Source organism: Pundamilia nyererei, unplaced genomic scaffold (assembly GCF_000239375.1).
Source record: "Pundamilia nyererei isolate P.nyererei 1_Seehausen unplaced genomic scaffold, PunNye1.0 scaffold00047, whole genome shotgun sequence".
In the NCBI taxonomy this organism is placed as follows: domain Eukaryota; kingdom Metazoa; phylum Chordata; class Actinopteri; order Cichliformes; family Cichlidae; genus Pundamilia; species Pundamilia nyererei.
This window is the reverse complement of record NW_005187448.1, coordinates 1,485,682-1,506,319: the sequence shown is the minus strand read 5'-3', so window position 1 is coordinate 1,506,319 and position 20,638 is coordinate 1,485,682. Positions and strand designations below refer to the sequence as shown.

Sequence of the window (20,638 nt, the reverse complement as noted above, 5' to 3'; positions counted from 1 at the left end):
CACTTTTCTTATCTTTATGGTCTTGGTTGCTAGTTTCATTTTATACTGAATAAAAAAATGGGTTGGATAATATGGTCGTTATTAGAGTCGCAAGTGAGGATTAGTCGCAAATCATTAGCCAATGAGAAAATTTCCCATTTCCTCCAGTTGCTCATCAGTTTTGTTTACGGCAGAAAAGCTCGACTTGAGGGGGAGTAAAAAACAAATGGACAACTACACGTCCATTAGGCCTTAACTATTACTGGAACAGGCCTTGTTCTGTGTATAGGGTTTAAGTTGTCCTAAAATACTCACAGAGGACTTTGTTTATTTTGTATTTTCTATAAAAATAAGACGTTGTCTCCAACTGATGGAACTGCCAAAGATCCATTTATTATTTATTTTTTTTAGTATGTGACCTTTTCTCGTCTTTTTCCAGTATTGAGGCCAGACAGACAGCTGAATAGCTTTGTAGGTCATGAAAGCTTTCATGAAAGACTAATGTGGATCAAAAGCTGCATGTATGCCTTTATAGCCAGAGGTCCTTTCACCCTGGTGTTTGCACCTCGTTTTGTTCCTCTTGGCATTTGACTGACCCGCTCTGCTGTATTTTTACTTTTCAACGATTGATTGCGGCCACCTAACCTTTAGGAAGCACACTACTAGCACTCGATAAAAACGTAAAACGCAACGATTTAGGAAGTTGGTGCTAAAAAATGGGAGGGTTTGTATTTGAGTGCTGAGATTTGATCTTTTTTCTTTTCTATGGGGAGTTCGAAGGTTGTTAAAACCATAGGTGTTTATCAGCTGATGTGCTTATAGATCTTCAAAGTATTAGAATGGACCACCTTCAAATAGTAGCGATTTCCAAGAAAGCCAGTCTTCCTGGAAACGGATCAAACTGGAGCTTGTTTTACACACTGATGAAGCACACATGTTTTTCAGTTTTCTAGTCATTTGTCTGCAATCGACAAGCATGGCTGCATGGAAGATTGCATCCGTTGGATGTGGGGTGTACCACACATGGGCAGCATGCAGACAAAAAAAGAGAAAAAAAAAGTCTGGGAGTGTTTCCTGTTTGGATCTTGGGGTTTGAGGTTTCAGGAAGCCTTAAAAGGATAATGTAAACATTTTTTTTCTCCTGACAGACTTCAGAAGTACTGCTCTCTCAGACTCTTGTAGCCTGTTCCATGTTGAGTCAAGATTCCCTTTGGGAAATTGCTTGGATCGACACTGTATTTGCTCCAGCAGAACGTTTGGCTGCTCTTTGGTAAATGCTTTCAGTTGGTGTCACCAGTTATCAGTTCTGATTTCTGCTGGTTTTTCCCCGTCTTTTGTAGTACTGACTGCATTAAAAAAGCCATTTTAAAGAAGTCCTCTTTACACTGCATTGCCAAAAAAATATGGACTAATCTTGAAAATCAATAATGAACATAATTGTTCTTTGCAACCCTCCGTTTATATTCTTTCAATCCTAATAGTTGTGCAATTGGCGCTTCAGTTTTTAGCCTAATTGGACTGCAGCTATTAACTGGACACATCTTTTCAGACAGTGTAAAAAAAATGTTTTTGATTATTCTTGTCAGCATCTAAAGATCATGCCTTTGTAGTTGGTTTGTAGTTCTTTTCGCCTTCAATTACTTCCAACTGTTGATGGCTAAACCTAATAAGATTTGATGAGCTATTTCAGAGGATTCAGTGCTAGATTCGATAAAATGCACTCGCTTCACAGGCTGACAGGACAGATGAGAGACACAGTTGGAGGATTGACTCCATACAGGCTGTGCACATGTGTGTCAGCTTTCGTTTTCAGATTTCATTTGTGCTGCGTGTGTGAATCAGAAAGAAGCAGGGATGCGGCGCCCTAAGGATATGCAACATTAGCTCCCTGATGGTGACATCACACTGCAACACAGAGGGAGAACGCGAGGGATGAGATGAGGGCTGATTGAGAACAAGAGCCTGGAGGAGGATGGGTAGAAAAGAGGAGCTAAAAGAGCAAACAGAGTTAGGAACAGGGTGCAATCAAGTCGGCTCCTTCACCACGCCGAGCTGAGGTGGTGCGTGTCTGTGCATATGCACACTTTATAATCTTGGAAAGCGAAAATGCATTCCTCATTTCTATCCAAGTCCTGATTAGCTATTTTCCCAAGGCAGCCCATGACTAATTCAAAGATTTGTTTATTTTATACTCGTGGAATATTAATCAAAGGCCTCGTTGCTGCACTTTAATGCTTTTAAGTTTCTCCATATCGTTTGCTGCTGCAGCAACTCGTGTTCTAGTTTTGACCACAGTGCTTCGCTTTCCTCCCTCCAGCTTTCTGACTTTTGTTTGTACTGCAACCAAGAGGCGGGTGAAGGGATGATTCTGTGTGAGATTTCTCTCTTTCGTCCTCTGCTCTCAGCCGAGTTGTGTGCACGGTGATAAATTGGGTTGGGTGAGTCTCAATGGCTCTGTCCTATTTTGGGCTCCAGCTAGGTTCTCTGACTTTAGCTCCTTCCCTGGCCTGGATCTTGAGCAGTCACTTCTGCTCTTAAGTTTGATTCAACCTTGAAAATGTTAGCTTGGCTGACCAGTATATTAGGATATACTCTAGAGATAAAAGTTTAAGTAGCTTGAAAGGGAAGTGACTCAACGTGAAGACATTTTACCTCTAATACAAGATGCTCCTTCAGTTCAGAACTGAGAGGGGAAAATGTCTTTACAAAACTTAAAGAAGTCCAGTTAATTTCTTTCCTAGCTCTTACTACCATGACCTGGATGACTGACGAACTACATGGACTCGAGGGATAAAAGTTCTGGGGCTGCCTTCACATTTTACCAAGAGGAGGTACTCATCCTGGAAAGCCGTGCCATAAAGTGGCACATGTTTTTGTGCTGATGTTAAGAATGGTTTAGATGGTCTGCCCCTTCACGGCTGAGTTGCTGTTGTTCCTTAACACTTCCACTTTGCAATAAAATCACTCGCAGTCGATCGTGGAATATCAAGGTGGGAAGAATTTTCACAATCTGAGTTGTTGAAACAGTGGCATCCTGTTAAACCACTCAAATTTAGTGAGCTCATTATAATGATGTGTTCTTGCAGATTGCATGGCTAGGTGCTTGGTGAATGTTGGGTATTACAGGTGGGTTTGTTTTAACAAAGCAATTCATCAAAGCAGATTAATGAAAAAAGAAAATATCCAGTCTGAAATTACCAGTTGTGATACTGAAAGTGCTTTTAAGACACAGTTCAAAATATCAGCTGTATTTAGACTACCAATAATTTAGACTTTGTTTGTTAGTGCTTTGGTTTATAATCAGTATTTGATTGATAGATTAGTTGATTGGCAAAAAATAATGTAAATGTTTTTTAATGACAATGTTTAAGGAAATTTAAGAAAAATGCTGATCAGCGTTATGCATGGCCCCACTTAGGGATTGGTAATTAATCGACTTTCATTTTCATTTTTGAGTTGTTGTTTATGAGAACAGGTTAATTGACTTAATTATTATGGTAAATGGCCTGTATTTGTATAGCGCTTTACACATCCAGTCATCCACACATTCACACACTGGTGATGGCAGCTACATTGTAGCCACAGCCACCCTGGGGCGCACTGACAGAGGCGAGGCTGCCGGACACTGGCGCCACCGGGCTCTCTGACCACCACCAGTAGGCAACGGGTGAAGTGTCTTGCCCAAGGACACAACGACCGAGACTGTCCGAGCCGGGGCTCGAACCGGCAACCTTCCGATTACAAGACGAACTCCCAACTCTTGAGCCACGATCGCCTGGTTTTGGAATGTAGCTGTAGTTTTGTGATGTGCTTTGAATCCTGTTTGTACTTTTCCTTAATGTGTGATTTATAGTACCAAAAATGTTGTTTGTTTGCATATGGGTTTCCACAAAGACGGTGTACAGAAAGAGGTTTGTACCCGTTGCAAACGTGCTGCCATGCAGTCCTCCAAAATCCCAACTGCACTGGTCGTGGATGACTATGCAGCTTCACCAGGAATGGGAGAAGCACAAAAGGCCTATTAAGGATTAAAAATATATTTAAAAATGTAAAAAATAAAGTGATAATAATACAGCTTGAAAAAGTGTACACAGTGGCTGCAGCAGACACTTCTGATTGTTTTTAACTCTTCGTAATGTTATAACGTCACACTTCTCGACAGCTAGTTGACAATCCAATGGCAGCATAAACAGGAGTAGCCACAGACTGGTTGTACCACATACTTTGTACACTGTCTCCATCGATGGCATACACTCCCTGCAGGTAGACGGATAGTCCCCGATCGCCTTCGCACTGAAACTTAGTTTTGCTGTCTCTGTCATTTTTTACTTCAGCTCACATTAATTTCATGTTTACATTTCAGACATCACACAATTAATTAATCAACCAATTAATCAAGAAAGTAATCCTCAGATTGACTTGAAAAACATCAATGATCCTAGAAAATGTGTTTGTTTGTTTGTTTTCTGGCAGACAGAAAGTCAGCGATGCTGTAGAGGGATGTTGTGTGTTCAGAAGAAAAGGGTGAGAGGTGTTGAAAGTAGGTGAGAGATTCCTCATGGCTTATGTATTCCCACATTTTTACACAGTCAGACAGGGCTGTGTGTGAGCGCTTAGTGACCCGACATTAATCATCGCATGGAATGCACTTTGCAGCTTTGGCCAACCACTGTGTCAGATTGTGAACTGCTAATACCCAGTTAATATTTTTCTTTAACAGCTGTTTGTTCATACATCACCTGGAAGTGTACAGTCAGTTTACAGGTAGCAGGGGTGCGCTGTGCTGCTTTCCATGGAAAAGGAAAATATGGGAGATGAATCTGGTCACACGGAGAACTTGCTGACGAGTAAAATGATGATTTTATGATCAACTAATTCTATATTTTTTCCCACCTTTGGTCAGATGCTGGTAGTCTCTTTAAGTGAAGATGAGAGATTGAGTATCTTCTCCCTACCTCTGAACAACAGGAAGTTCAGACACTCAGATAATTTAAATTTTTCTGTTTGCACTCAGAACAAGTATGTTTCTGCCCTTTTCCTGCTTCTGCGTCAGACCTGATGGAAAATGGGATTGTTGGTACAGATCTTCAGTCATATTCTCAGATTTGTCCTGAATCACCCCGGTTTTGCCTGTTTGGGCCTGTGTACTCTCTGGGTCTTCAGTCTGAGTTGTGATCTAGTATTTTGGAAGACATCCGGCAGGCGACACGACTAACAGGAATGTACAAGGCACGATAATCCCTGTGGCATGTTTCTGAGGGGGAGGTGAACGTGTGCATTCCTCACGTCCTCTGCTTGAGGTATTGGTGACACATTAAATGTGATTAATGTATTTTATCTTCAACAGTTTAACTGTCACGCTAACTGCTGTATAGCTTAAAATGTGCAGCCCACATCTCTAAACTTCAGACCTAACGAAGCCTGAAATATAAAACTTATAAGAAGCAGAACTGCTGTCTCCGGGTGACTTTTTCCTCAGTATGTTGTCTATACGAACTTGCTGTTGTATTATTAAGTTAACATACATCTTCAAACTTGGAGATATTATTTTTCTGTTGCGCCCACACTGGACATCTCCTCTAGAGATGCCCAGCAGAGGATGAGGATGGAGAGTGGGGGTGGGGTTGCATAAGTCGAAGAGTTTATTGAAGTAGAGATGCAAACGCTGCCGCAGTTTTACAAAAGAAACCTTTATGTAACAGCACCAGTCTATGTCAATATAACTGATATTGTCTTAGACTTTACTCTTTCAAAAATCCATTGTAAGAATGCATGCTGCCGTGTCATCCAGCACTAATCACTGTCCAGTAAAGTTAAAGCCCTTCGTTGTTTTTTGGCTACATTGGCAGAGTGAATGAATTTGCTCAAATGAATCAGAAGCTGCATATACACAGGTGATGAGCATTACATGGACATTAAAGTGGTTTATGATGATTTTTGTAATGTGTTTTGTAGAACACAGAAATGTTCGTTGTGGCAAGAATAAAATATCGATGTTCAAATAGTCGTCATTTAAAAGTCGAAGCTCCTCTGGAAACAAAAGCTTTTTTTTAAACCCATATCAGCTCTGATGGTGTTGAACTCCGCAGTACCAATTACGCAAAACAGCTGCCTGTTAACAAAAATCAAAATGCAGCTTCACATTTGCTTCACCCACTCACAGCGCTGTGCTTTTCAACAGCACAGCAGGGTGTTATACAGCAGCTGGCACGCTCGAGACATCAAGAGAAGGAAATTGAAATCCACTGGGCCATCTATGCCTCTTTTCCACTTGCACCTACTCAGCTCTGCTCTACTGTACTCTGTCCTTTTCCATTGCAGTTGAGCACCACATCAATGTGGGTGGGATCATTACAGTAACACGGGCCAAAAAAATCCTGTGATGTCATTTGTATGCAACACAAAACAAACAATGGATGACATGGAGGTGATGGTAACGTCTGCACCTCATCATTGAAGCAGTGTTTGCCTAGTTCCAAAAATGGCAGGTTTGAGTCTTGTGAAGGAGTGGTCAATCGGTGGCATGCGGTCTGCTGATGTCTCATTTTCAGCTCGACTCAGCTTGATTGAAACCTGGTCCCAGGTAGGGCTGCCACAAACGATTATTTTGATAGTCGACTAGTCACCGATTATTTTTGCGATTAGTCGACTAATCAGATCATCATCCATTGGACGTACAGCATACAGCTTATTGCACCAGCAGCATCTGGTCTTATATAACTATCATTAGCTTACAGCTTGAAGTGTTTGTGCTAACTAAAAATAAAGACAAGATGGTAGTTTATTAATTTTTAATGAAATTTGCAGATTGTTTCGGTGAAGTTTAATAAACTCCTTGCTTTCTAAAATATAACAGGACACCGGAGTATATTCTCCAGCGTCTCACATTTCTGATAATCAGCTGTCTGCTTGACAGTTTTAGCTGTGCAAAAACTATAACTTTAATCTCAGCCAAACCGATTTACTCAGGAACAAATAAAATACTAAAGAAAGCCAAACAATAACATTTTTAAGTTATCTAAGTGACTTATATATATGTTTAACCTGACTAGCGAAAGACGGCGGTGGGTTTGAAAACGATTTGCCGGGAGTCCGGTGTTCTCACGGCTCTAGTTAGCCTTGCCCCCGCCTAGCTATCGAGCTAGTGGGTAACAGACGTCTCCGAAAACGTCGGAGCGCTTTTGAAAATATGTGGTGTCCTGATAAACTGAGCAGATATTTGAGGTTTACACAGCTACATTCTCGCCTGAAAATATGTTAAACGTTTATTTTGTGGCCCAGAAAGAATAATAAGAGTAAAGTTAAAACTAACTAGCTGCCGCCATTGTTGACAACTGCGCTGGGCTGCGCTATGAATTCTGGGACACAGCTTCTTCTTCTTCGGGGTTTAACGGCAGCTGGCATCCTTGTACATGCAGTGCTGCCATCTTCTGTTTCAGTCCGTTATTACACTCTTAAATCCTACTACTCATTCCTGCGTCCTTTGTGAGCTTACAAAGCTTCAAACGATGCGTCGACTATTAAATTAGTCGTCGACGATTTTAATAGTCGACATAATCGTGACTAGTCGACTAATCGTGGCAGCCCTAGTCCCAGGTACTACCACCAAATGGAAAACCCCCAAAACAGTGACACTGAGCCAAGCCTGGTAGGTGTTATTGGAAGAGAAGCTGTTTAAAGGTTTGTGTGAGCTGGTCAGAAGATGATTACCATCTTTTGGTGCAGAATGATGAGCTAAATTAATTCCTTCTAAAAGGTTTTTTGCTTTCGCACTGAAAGCTGTGATCAGAAATATCTCTGCTGTCTTTCAGAATGCTTGTTTGCCCTCTTGTTTTGTTGGCTGCCACTGTCTTCAGTTCAATAACTTACAACTTTGCATTGCATTATATTTAGTGTTGTCCTCACTGTTTCACAACAAATAATCTAGCTTTGTAGATTTGGAGCCATTTGGAAGTTGTTGTAATAGATTTATTGATGAGATTCATGCAGTTCATTAAATAATTGAGATTGTGAGCCAAATAAAATAATATAAAACATTAAATCACCCTCCTCTGCTGTACATGATAGCAAATCAAATGAGGTACTATGTGTAGGGTTGTTTGAGTGCCTTGAGTTTGTGATTAGAGGTCAGTCCATACGTCACGAAGAGGAAGATTGTTTTAAATATATTTATTTTTTAGTCTTAGTCCTTCTCCTGGTGTTTCATGAGAATTTTTGTGTTTTGTTTTGTTTTTTTTACCCCCACCACCTGAAGTGAACAAGACTGGCTAATGTGTTACCCCTGCAGATATCAGTCACAACCTGCCAGCGAGGAGAAACGAGGGAGAAAACGGCATCTGTGCTGCTTGTGTGGGAAATGAGAACTTTGTCCTTTGCTACTCCACGCAGGGCAAATATTATGCAAGAACCGCTCGTTCATCCTAAGACACGTGCGAACACGCACGTTGATATGACCTGTTTGAGGCTCGTGTGCTTAGGCCGTCGCTGCATGTGCGCTATGGCTCCTCACTCAGGATATGTTGTCATTCTTCTTCAGCTCGGCCTTCGGCTCTGTGCTTGTTCAGCAGTGATCGTAGTAGCACAGAGCTTGCTACAGTGCAGTTATTCACAAGTGCATTTCGACATACACTGGTCACATGTTTTGTAAACGTGATATATGAAGAGCGCCTTGACTGGAATTTTCTCAAATATGACCGTAAAGTTTACTTGGACCCAAAGCTTAACAGTTGATGTTTGTGTTTAAGGTGCAAGGCCACTGTGACATCACATGGATCCCATTCTTGTAACTGTGACACACCCAAGGCACGCTTACTGATTTTTGAACATGGCCTAACATGTCACAATAAAGCTGTAGGAGATTGAGGGTGGGATTTCTTGCAATTGCTTTTTATGAGGTTAATGTTGTGGTTTTATATCATTGTAGTTTGTTAAGTGTTTTAAATGCAGCCACGTGTACATTCAAAGCTACAAGCAGCACAACAAGTAACCTAACATGCTTAACTATGGGAGGCCTTTGTGCAGTGATCAGCATGGACAGTGTTACTACTGTAATACAAAATGGTTGTTTGCTCCATTTCCAGTAAAGCTTATTGAAAATGACCCAGTGGAAGAAACTCGGTGAGGAAGAATGATGGTAAATAACAAAACTGGTGAAGTCCCACAAGCTTCACTTCTTCCTCTCCAGTTGCTCTCATGTTGTTCTTACCAGGAAGTCGCTTAAAGGAGTCTAAAAGATCAACGAGAAAGATGATTGATAATAGCAGAGGCAATGCTTGGCGGTTATTTAAATGTGTAAGGATGACATAAATCACTTTTTAGGGTGAGATGAATTGATCAGAGTTCCTTTTCTTACCTCCTGAAAGAAGCCTCGGTTCACTACTTATCTCTGAGAAGACTCCCCCTGTGGTCAATCTGGTTATTAGTGTTTACTTACTGTTGTATTAGTTCATTGATTTGCTTTTGATCTTGCATAATACATGAGAAAAAATGCAGATGTTATATGTGTGAATATTTTATAACCGTGTATGGTATGAATATTGTATGAAGGTTTTAAGTGAATTGTTTCTATCCGCAATCTAAGGGTAATGGAACACGCCGATATGTAACTCTTATTTAGGGAACGAGCGCTCGTAGTGCCTGCTCCTGTCCTTGTCCTGGCACAGTATGCACACACAGACACATTAATGCAAAGTAAAGGGGCCATTATCCCCAGTAAGCACCATTTGCTGCCACTGTCACAGTGGGGAGCCTGCTCTGAGTGCCACGATCATCAATATGCCGCATTATTTTATCACAGCACAAACTCTGCGGGACTAGCCCCATTTTGTGAAGCTTTCTGGGGCTGCGCTGTAGCTCCAAGTCACGTGTGCATGTGTTTCTGGATGAGTTTGTGTGTCTTCCCTCTGGCAGTGACAGTATGATGTATGGGGGAGCAGCAGCCTGCTATCAGAGAGAACAGGTGGCTCTCTCAAGAGACAAACTGACAACACACTGTCCTGATTTAATGTGTAGGAGAAAAAAGAAGACGGAACGATCGTCTTTTTATTCTCGCGGTAAAAATTAGAAGCTGTTATTCCCACGAGGGGAGGAGAATGACTGAGGCCCACAACATGATGGAGGCTTGTTCAGGGTCAGTGGTTCATTGTAAGTAGGCTTTCAGAAGCTACTAGAAAATATTAGCTTCAGCTTTTATGAAGGTTTAGAGTCCACGGCGACACGGCGCTCCACCCACAGAACATTTTTAAGGAAACAACTTTTTTTATCTTTATTATTCTATTTTCAATGATATGAGTATTTGATAGGACTTTTGATTAGTAGTGATGAGTCACTGGCTTTTCCACTCAGGCTTTTCCTGGTGGCACTCATGTGAAAGATAATGAGAGGTGTGGCATTTAAGTCTGTGGAAACATCCTGCAACAGGAAGATGGCGGTAAAAGTAAAGAACTTCAACGGAAAGTAATTTGCAGAAATAATCAGCAGAGTATTAATTAACACTCCCAGACGCACACAAACACACACACTCTTGTCGTTAAGCTTTAAAAACCCAGAGGCATTTCAAGATGGCTGCCAAGCGCCCAGACCTGTTTCACAAAGGACTGGGGCGTCATGCCTCTGATACTGGGATGCTGGCATGCCATGTGAAAGCACGCACTGTAGTGGCGTTATGCTGTTTTTGTTTGGTATGAATGAGCAAAGGCAACATAAACGGGTCTTTTTAGCCACACAGACCACCATTTCTGTCTGAAAGAGGCTAATGAGTGCTTAAACGTGTGCTCAGGTGTATTTGTGCTTATTAATCTCCACGAGTTTTCATTTCTACCTGTGTGTGCCGTATCCCTCGTTTGGTCATTTGGGAGTAGAGGAAACGAGCCCAGAGATATTCTCACCTTTCAAGTAGCAAAACAGTTGTTTAACAAAACTTCCACCGAGTCCAAAGGTCATCCTGTCAGTTTGGCCTCCTGAGGGAAATGTCTGACTCGTTACTGCTAAACTGTGTTCACCAGGTACTATAAATTATATTTGGTGTCGAGCAAGTCGAATTCATTCAATTTTTACCAGCAAAAAATAAACAAATAGTGCTGCAGGTCAAAAACAGAAACAATCAGCAGATCTGGTTCTTTATTGGTTCATCATCTCAAGTGACTACTTTAAATAATTGGGAGATATTACTACATCTTTCATCAGTTATTACTTAAAGTGTGTGTGTGTGTGTGTGTGTGTGTGTGTGTGCGCGTGTGTGTGTGTGAGTGTGTGAGATTGCAGAGGTTTTGATCCTAATCTTGGTCCAGGTAGTTTGAGGCTGGTGGAAGCTGAAGCTACTGGCAGGCAGCCAGTGTGTTGTCCCATCTCCGGCTGCCTTCCCTCCATTATTGTCAGCCCGTGGGAGATGGCTATTGATCTCTGTGTGTGTGTGTGTGTGTGTGTGTCCCCCTCTTGGTCTCTGACTAGCCACATTTCACTCAAATCTATGCCTTTCAGGGATATGAGAGAAGAGATGAGAAGAGAAATGTGTGCAGCATCGAGGTGTCAGACCAAACCAGCGTGAGCTGTATATCACTTGGCCACAGGGATGTAGAAGTGACATGTTAAAGATCATTATGATTGTGGCACAGAGGTCATGAGTGTACAGCAGCATGTAGACCGCAGGCAAACTGGCGTCAGTATTTTGTGCTGTACTGTACTCTTTACAACTCTTTATATAAATCCATCTGAGATCACATCCCTGCACATCTGTTCTCCTTTACCTTTGTGTTTGGTGATTTGTGAGACAGTCTGTGGCTCCCTTCCCTGTTTGAAAGCACTTGATTCTCACCAGTTCACTAATCATCACAAACATGTTTACTAATCAAACTGTTGTGTTTTGTAGATGGCTGCAATCAGAAAGAAGCTGGTGATAGTTGGGGATGGTGCGTGTGGGAAAACCTGCCTGCTTATTGTCTTCAGTAAGGACCAGTTCCCAGAGGTCTACGTCCCCACTGTGTTTGAGAACTACATCGCTGACATTGAAGTTGATACCAAACAGGTACGTTGTAGAATATATATGTACTGGAAGTGCTGGGTATACAAGTCTGGCCCAAGTCTTCAGTCAGAAAGACTGCTGCAGTCCAGGAGTCTAGTTCACCGTCTTTAATGAAGCTTCACAGAAGAACTGGTTACAGCAGGGCTTGCCAGGATAAATCCAACTGTGATGCAGCCAGATATGCACTTCTAATTGTGGCAGATGCAGTATAGGTGACTATAAGCATGGTTGTCTGGAAACAGAAACAGGTAATACTATAATTAGCAGGGTCAAAGATAACTAAGCAACAATCAGAACACATCATCTACTCAGACACAGCAATATTTTACAATCTCCACTAGGGGTCGCCGTGAGACCCGAAGTTAGCTAAATAGCGCAAATCTTCCCAGTTGCTAGTACTAAGGCACAAATGTGGCAAGCTAACAGCAGCTAAACTAAACAATAAACAACAGAAAAATCCTTTAACCGCGGGATGTAATCATTGGAGGAGATTCTGGCCACTGGTATTAACTTAGTGCAAATTAATTAAATAATTAAATAAACCTACTAACGTGATATCTGTGTACCGGGGCATAACTTTAGCTTCAACATGCACAAACAACTATAACTATTTTCATACCAGTTAACCTGTCAAAAGTAATAACACTTACAGTTTCATTGACGCACACGGAATCCCACAAACTGCAGGGAATTTGCACATACGTCGTATTTGAAATATCGGTTTTCAGTTTGAAGACTATGAATAATTTAAACTATTGAAATAGAAGTAATAGTTTGACCTTTGTGTATTTGTAACAACTTCACTTAAAGAGGTTCAAGTTTCCGTTTGACATTTATTTTTTGTTTGGAAAGTAATAAAAGCTTCTTCCTTTTTTGTTTTTTGACTCAGTGGCTCTCAGCCATTTATTTGTGATTCTTACAAAACATCAGCATCTATTTGGAGCTCCTTGTCACTGTTTAAGACATTTGTTAGGTTTTAGTATTTCCCCTCCAAGTTTCTCCTGTGGTGCCATTTAAACAGTAGTTAGGTTGTTTCTGAAAAGTAGAACAAATAAGAGTCCAAAAAAACGAGTTTGCAGATTGTTTATCGTGTGGTTTGGGTACTAATGTTCTCAGTTATTAAATGAAGAAAATGAAAGTATAAGGATATACTTTTGTAATAAAGGAGCAAAGACTGACTACACTGTGTATGTAGGAGACATTTTATATTAGAGGTATTACTCCTACTCTCACTACTCAAGTACTTTTGCTTATATAATATTTACACAAGTGCAGAATCTAAGAGCAAATTTGAGCTGTTTCTTGGAACAGGCGGGTTTATGTGACACTCTTTGACTCTGTTGATTGTGGACCACATCCCATCAAGATTGATGGCAATAAGTGCCTGCTCTGAGAGAATATTTGTGCTATTTCATTGTTATAAAGCCGCAGATCTCCAGCTAGCAACAGGAAATGGATCAGTGCCACCTTCCTGTGCAAGGTCGGGACCCCTCTCCTAATACATCATGACTAATGTCCTGTTTCCTGTTCCTTTTTCCTGTGCTGTAAAATTGGGGATCAGCTGGTTTTTACTTCAGTAGGTTGAATGTGATGGAAGAATTTAAAATGTAACAACTTTATTTGATGCAGTGAAATATTTTATAACACACTGTTTGACCTTATATTACGTTACAGTTCACATTACTAAGAAAAAAAGATTTCTCTTGGGAACCTGAGTCCTGAGAGACATCTACTGGTAATAGAAGCAAAGGGCAGCTGACTGAGGTTCTTCCTGGTGTGAAATGGCTTATTTTACAACAGTTTACATGTTATATCTCATTAAATATTGAAAATGCCCTTCCTGTGGTAGACTGTAAGTGCGGTGTCTGGGCAATCTTGGTAAGAAGCTTGTGAGCCAACAAGAAACATGTGAGATGTAAGAAAAGCCCAGAAGAATTGTTGAGGTACTGTTGTTGCACTCTGGACTACAATCAAGATGTTCTCCAGCTGTGATTAGTAGTAAAAATACTGCAAATGAAATCAGCAGAAGAATAAAATGCATAAATATTGCAGTTTAATCCTCAGTTTAGTTTTTACTTTAAAAAAAGCCATAATTTCCTCATGAAGTGACATTTCTAGGCTAGTGTGTACTAAACATTCCTATGTAGTTCCTTGTGGTTGCATTGTAACTAGAGCTACAGCTCATGCTGACCTCTCGCAAATGGTTTTTTTTTTTTTTTTTTTTTTTTTTTTTTTTTTCCAAATGACATCAGAAACAGCAGTATGCGACATTACGTGATGGCAGAGCTTCAGTTCATCCTTTGTCATTTTTTTTTTTTTAAATAAATAGGACAGGGGGAATGAATGAGAGAAAGAGGGGGAGAGAGAGAAAGAAAACCAAAGGGGAGAAGAGACGGTGAGAAGGGGGGGGAAAAATAAACAACTCCTGGGTCACCTGTATGGAGAAAAAAAAAACAAACAAACAGAGGAGACAGCAAACAACAAAGAGCAACATAATAATAGAGAAAACAAAGCACCATCACAATAAACTAGTTAGTCATAGATATCAATAGTTACTTAATAATAAACGATATTGTGCAGCACGCAAGATAGACAGCGCACAGTGTGCTTTGAGGCAGCAGCCAAGAAAGCTTTAGTCCGCGTCTGTGAATACCCATGTGTACACCTGTGTGCATACCTGTGTGGATCAGCATGCTTGCATTCCAAAGGTTTCTCCATGTAATGATCTGCTAGGGAGTGTGGGGGGGCCACAGCCCCGTCCTCCAGGGTGTGAAGCGGGTATGGAGGAGATCAAAACTCCAGACATCCAGAGGCCCCCAGAACACAAGAGACCATGGAAGACCAACAGAGGGGCAGCCGTGCCACTGTTCCAGTAAGAGCTGAGGAGAGTCCCAGATGAGGGCTCGCCAAGCAGCTGCGGAGCAGAAGCCAGGGGGAGTTGCAGTGACGCGCAAATGATTTTTGCAAGCGTTTTCTTTTATCTGGAGCAAGCGAGGCGCTGAGGGATTTCTAACAGCTTGATTAACAGCTGAGATCCTGTGGGAACCACCTCCACCTCTGCAGACTTGCTGTTTAGGCCCGATAGTGGAGGATTGAGTTGTTCTCAGTTATGTTCCTCCCTCTGTCCAATGGGATTTCTTTTGTTGTCTGTAATCTGTTTTTGTATTTTAATGCTAGCAAGTGTGTGCTCTGTGTTGGAGCTGCTTGCTTCATATGTTTTGTTCTTTGTCTTCCTCTCTCTCAGGTGGAGTTGGCATTGTGGGATACAGCAGGTCAGGAAGACTATGACAGATTGAGGCCTCTCTCCTACCCTGACACAGACGTAATCCTCATGTGTTTCTCCATAGACAGTCCCGACAGTTTAGGTAAGGCGGCGGTGAAAGTGTGTTTTAGTTCATTGCTGTGCCCCAGTTAAGATATTTTTCTGAAATCAACAAGCAAAGTCTCCGAGTTCCTGAGACAGTGTTGTATTATTCTTTTGTAAGATTACTTCACAACAAAGGTCACCTGGCAGGGAAATGTTCCAGATTTTATCTGCTCATGGGGCTACATCTTCTTACAAAGGGTTTTCCCACATATTTCATTGGTATCGTAACCTGCTGTTGAAATTCCATCTTCCACTGTCATGGAAAAGTCATGACGTGACTGGTTGAACTGCATTACGATGCATTAATATGTAGGCACACACGAGATTACAGTCGCTCCTCCAATGAACTTTAGGAATGAAGTCTGGGCATCAGCTGACCTTTGTAGCTTTGATTGCTATGGTAGACATGACGGACTGGAGAGGGTTCACCAGGAACATGCAGTTACTATGGATGAGATGCAGGAAACTTTTTGGGCGCAGCTTTTAAATGCAGTTTCCTCTACCACCTCAGCATCTCCTCAAAATCTCAGCAGGGAACTTCTTTTATAGTCCTTAGGTGTTAAGCAAAGCTTAGCAGAGCGTCACGGTCTCTGGGCTTGGTTAGATATGTGGAGCAACCGGTAGTGTGGGATGCTTGTGTTTACTTTTGTTGTGTTGTCAGTCCTTTAACATTGCCATGGCCACAGAGAAGACAAAAGTCATGAAGTACTATAAATGTCTTTTAGAAGAGCGAAAATAAGGGTTGTAACTTAGCATTACAGCCAGTCTCTGCTTTCCTCATCCATGCTTTAGGATATTCCTACTCAAGCACAAAACATAATCTCTGTTCAGAGAGAAATCGCTTGTTTTGTCGACTGTGTGTGACACTAGCTCTCAGTGACCTCTTGGTATTTTTTTTTGTGCACAGTCACAAGGGAAACTAGTGACTGTCCTTACAGAAGGAAAAAGGTCTGGTGCAAAACTAATGCTCTGATTTTCATATATGGAGTTTTTCTTTATTCTTTTAGAGAACATTCCTGAGAAATGGACACCTGAAGTGAAGCACTTTTGTCCCAATGTCCCAATCATCCTCGTGGGCAACAAGAAGGACCTTAGGAATGATGAACACACACGCAGAGAGCTCGCCAAGATGAAACAGGTCTTGTATTTGGGGGGGTTTGGTTTTTGTGTTAAAGGAAACACATCCTCTCAGTAGATAAATGTCCACGCACAACCACTGAAATTTTAACCGGCTTTCTATATATGACACCCAGGAACCAGTAAAGCCTGAAGAGGGCAGAGACATGGCCAACCGCATCAGTGCCTTTGGCTACCTGGAGTGTTCAGCCAAGACCAAGGACGGAGTGCGGGACGTGTTTGAGATGGCGACCAGAGCGGCACTGCAGGTGCGCAAGCGTAAGAAGAGGGGTGGCTGCCAGATTCTGTGAACAGCCAGAGTGTGTTGGCCACAGCACCTGAGGGAGGACTAGCCCCTCCCCGACACACAGAGCAAACCTAGCGAAACCTTAAATCAATGGCTTCCATGGACTTCACAGACGCAGATGTGCCGCCGGCAAATATGAAAGACTGACACATCTGTTTAAAAGCAAAACAAATCAGCCTTCTTTTTTTAAAGCAGCCTCCTCTGCAGCTCACTCTGTTATTGCTTCTTTCCTGTTTGTTCTCTACCAGAACACAAGCTTGTTTGAAGGACCAACCCGCTTACTTTACTTTTATGTGTATGTTTGTATTTATGTGCATATACTTTATAAATGTCATGCATTGGGCACTGTGTTATGTTTGTTTACAGAGAAGGGTTTTGTGGACTTTCTCTCACAGCTATGAGCTGCACACAGCTTTACTTCTGCTGTTTTCCTCTGCTTCTCTTCAACCTGTGTGTGCCACTTAGTCTCCTTTTATACATCAGCTTCAGTCCTGATTCCTTTTTTGTCAGACAATTTATTTTAGACCCCGAAAGTTCTATTTCACCAAGTGCTGTGTCAGCAGAGTGCTGTTTTCCACAGCTTTCTCTTCTGACACAAAGGACTAAATTTACAGCCTGTTCACACTTCATTAATCCACTGAAACCTACATAAAGTAATGCAGGAGCGACTGTATGGAGAGGCTTCGGCCTGCACCTCGGTCTCTGTCTTTCTCCATGGCGATGGCTTAAACTGGCACTGCAGACAGTGGTCTATTGTCTTGGACACAATATGTGCAGTCGTGCTCACACTGGCTCTGGCAGACGTCATTACAGCTTCCCCCCGATGAGCCCTGCATCCTGCCTGTACTGTTTGAGGTCCAGTATACAGTCATCTCACAATACTGTGTACTGGACTCACTGTGGATGAATGCACACAATATACAGCCATATTAATATTATATAACATCAGCCTAGTCTGTGTGTAAAAGTAGCTGACAACTAGATTAGCAGCTCAAACATCATTGCGTGGTGTACAGGAGCCCTTAGTCACTGTATGGTCGTTCTTTGAGTTGTGAACAGGCAAAAACCAGAGTAACAGTGATGTCTTTTGGCCCTAAGCTAGAAGCGTAAAGATGAAGAGATTTTACACCAATGTGACAAAACTGTAAAACAGAATTTGAATAAAATAAAAACATATTGGGGAATGAAACGCCAGAGTTTACGCATGCGTCTCCTTCAGAGCCAAAATAAAGAAGTACAGGGCAAAGGCTGTATGCACTCCTGCTCAGAAAGAGCCCAGATCAAATTGTTTGTGTATTACATCGTACAAATATTCATCTTGCCACAATAACAAAAGCAAGACGTTCTTCCACTTGGAGTGGGCGTGGGCTAATGTCTGGCCAGTGGCTCTGTCTTAAATGTCACAACGAAATTTGAGAAAAGGTTGATTGAAGCTGCTTTACAAACAGGAGCAGGAAGTTTTGAATGTCTGAAACATGACAAACATGTTAATAAAGTATTTTTGAAATACTACTTTGGTTTGGTTTTGGAGATGGTTTTAATACATTTACATTTCAATAAATTATTTATTACAACTGACTTCTATTCTATAAGTAAATCAGCATTTAACTTTCTCTTGGCATCCCCTTGGTATAATATTTAAAATGAGAATTAAAGAGACCTCAGACTTACAAGTAAAAAAAAACAAAACAAAATTGGTAGGTTTGAACATTCAAGTGACCTCGTGTGTTGTCATCTTAGATTTATTTAAATAATTTGATTTAAAATGAACCTTACAATTACTCCATTGATAAGAAAATGAATAAAATTGCTGTTTGGTAACTGTAATTAAGAAATACATTGAAAGTCTCATACATGGGCAGGCAACACTATGTACACTATGACATGTACATTTCAGTTATTTAACAACAAGTTAATACTTAAGCACAGATTGATTTAAAACTGTAAATTCAAGTAATTTGCTCCTTCGCAAAGTCAGGCGTGGTCCCTAACTGCTCCTTTTGGGTTCTATTGATGATCAGATGACACAGAAGAATCCTTGCATATAAAGTGCACGTTTGTAAAGCACACTCGGTCCTATGCACAGACTGCTTCATCTGTTCTCCTAGTGCTGGAAAAGTGCACTTCTGAGCTGCTTGAGGAACTTTTCAGTCTCAAGATTTATTGTCACCATGTAATTGTGACAAGTTGCTGGTGTTAGTGGTGCAGTTCCCTGAGACAACATAGTTGCTTTAAACACAAAACAGTTATGTCTATCATTGTCTTTGGTCAAGATTATCTAGTAAAATATACTTTGGTTATTCTCTCTTGTTTTGGACATTTGATATAGCAAAGTGTTCATTTAGGACAGTTTGATGGTGCTGAAATGAATTCCTCTGAACAGCTTTTGGGGCTCTCCTTTGGCTCACATGTCATTCCTCCACTCAGGGTCCAGCTGCTGCTGAATGACACTCTCTGCAGTCTCAACTGGTGAGAAAAGCAAAATTCAAGGTGGAGAATTTTAACATGTTCATATGAGGAAGGTATTTATGAAAGAATTACCCTCAGTTTCATATGTTTTTGGTCAGTGGCACAATTATTGTAATTAGCCTTTGTTTGCTACCTGTGGGCTCAATTGAGATGTAAAGTGCTTGAAGTCGAGCAAACACATCTACATCTTCCTCTGCCCGAATGAATCCAGTGTAACCTCCTTCATCTCTGCAGTACTGGATGAAGCTGCAGGCGAACAGAGAAAGAGTGAACAAGAAAGTCAGCGCAGATCACTCGTTCAAATTTAAAGCTGAGTTTAAAATTTAACGTTTGCTGAAAGCGGAAGTAGGAGTGTGTCACGTGCCGGGCCCAGGTGGAATCTGTTTCCAAAATTCTGGGGTTTCCCACCACAATCAGCAGGGCTTTAGCTCGAGTCACAGCCACATTAAATCTCTGGACAACAAAAGAACGTGTCACAATAATCTGTAAATGCAGGCTCTTCATTTTGTGTGTCTGTGTATGGGATTGCGTTATTTACCTTCTCGTTTTTGACAAAGCCCAGGTTGAACTTTTTGTCCATCTCTGTGTAATCGGGGCTGCTTCGAACTGTAGACACCAAAATCACTCTCCTCTCCTGGCCCTGGAACTCCTCCACTGAACCAACCTGACACACACACACACAAATATGCATTTCTGACACACTTGCTACTCTGTGTTTTGAAGTCTTTTACTCTCCAACATTTAGTTACCTTAAGGTTTTCCATACTCATAAATTGAAATTCTTTTTCCAGACCAATTTTTTCCAGTGCCTTGCGGATTTTCTGCACCTGTGTGACACAAAGAAAAACATAACCACTAACCACACCTTTAACTCTGCATCTTATCCACGTGTGTTCATTTGTAGTTATAGCAAAGGTTTGTAACCACTACATAAAAAAATTTAATCACACCTGCTTCCTGTAGGGGGCGATGATGCCTATGTCTCGGGGTGCAATCTTTGCCACGCCCTTCTTGCCTTGTGCCTGCAGCAGTTTCCGCACATAGTCCATCAGCACCTCCACTTCAGCTACATTGAAGAAAGAAGGACTGCTGGCCTCACGTTTGTCAATGCCAGTCACCCCATGGAAGATCACTGGGAAGTTCTGAAAGACATAAATTTTGAATTGGTGAAACTTTTAACTACCTCACTGCTCTGAGTAGTTGCAGCAAAGCTTTTGTTGCTTTGATTTCCAAAAGCAGTAGAAGAAGACTGGATGTGTAAATGAATTATGTGGAGATATCATCTGAATTTCAGGAGCGGGACCACTCCTTCACGCCCCCTCCGGCCTCAGGCTATAAAAGCCCTTCTTCACCAATACCTGCTGTTCTCATTTTCATGCCC

General features: G+C 41.4%; 2 protein-coding genes across 2 annotated transcripts in view; one reads left to right on the top strand and one right to left on the bottom strand.

Annotated features, from left to right (window-relative positions):
• LOC102211492 (rho-related GTP-binding protein RhoC-like) overlaps window positions 1-18,300 on the top strand; it is a 20,251-nt gene extending 1,951 nt beyond the window's left edge. Inside the window, exons 2-5 of the mRNA XM_005732531.1 lie at window positions 11,846-12,001; window positions 15,243-15,363; window positions 16,373-16,503; window positions 16,619-18,300. Of these exons, the coding sequence (XP_005732588.1) occupies window positions 11,846-12,001; window positions 15,243-15,363; window positions 16,373-16,503; window positions 16,619-16,792 (582 nt within the window). The 3' untranslated portion in view covers window positions 16,793-18,300. The remainder of the gene's footprint in view (window positions 1-11,845; window positions 12,002-15,242; window positions 15,364-16,372; window positions 16,504-16,618) is intronic.
• A 186-nt stretch (window positions 18,301-18,486) lies between these two features.
• Window positions 18,487-20,638, bottom strand: part of LOC102211204 (putative helicase mov-10-B.2) — a 12,986-nt gene continuing 10,834 nt past the window's right edge. Inside the window, exons 18-23 of the mRNA XM_005732530.1 lie at window positions 20,208-20,399; window positions 20,007-20,084; window positions 19,796-19,921; window positions 19,622-19,710; window positions 19,391-19,503; window positions 18,487-19,254 (exon numbers count right to left, since the gene is read on the bottom strand). Of these exons, the coding sequence (XP_005732587.1) occupies window positions 19,193-19,254; window positions 19,391-19,503; window positions 19,622-19,710; window positions 19,796-19,921; window positions 20,007-20,084; window positions 20,208-20,399 (660 nt within the window). The 3' untranslated portion in view covers window positions 18,487-19,192. The remainder of the gene's footprint in view (window positions 19,255-19,390; window positions 19,504-19,621; window positions 19,711-19,795; window positions 19,922-20,006; window positions 20,085-20,207; window positions 20,400-20,638) is intronic.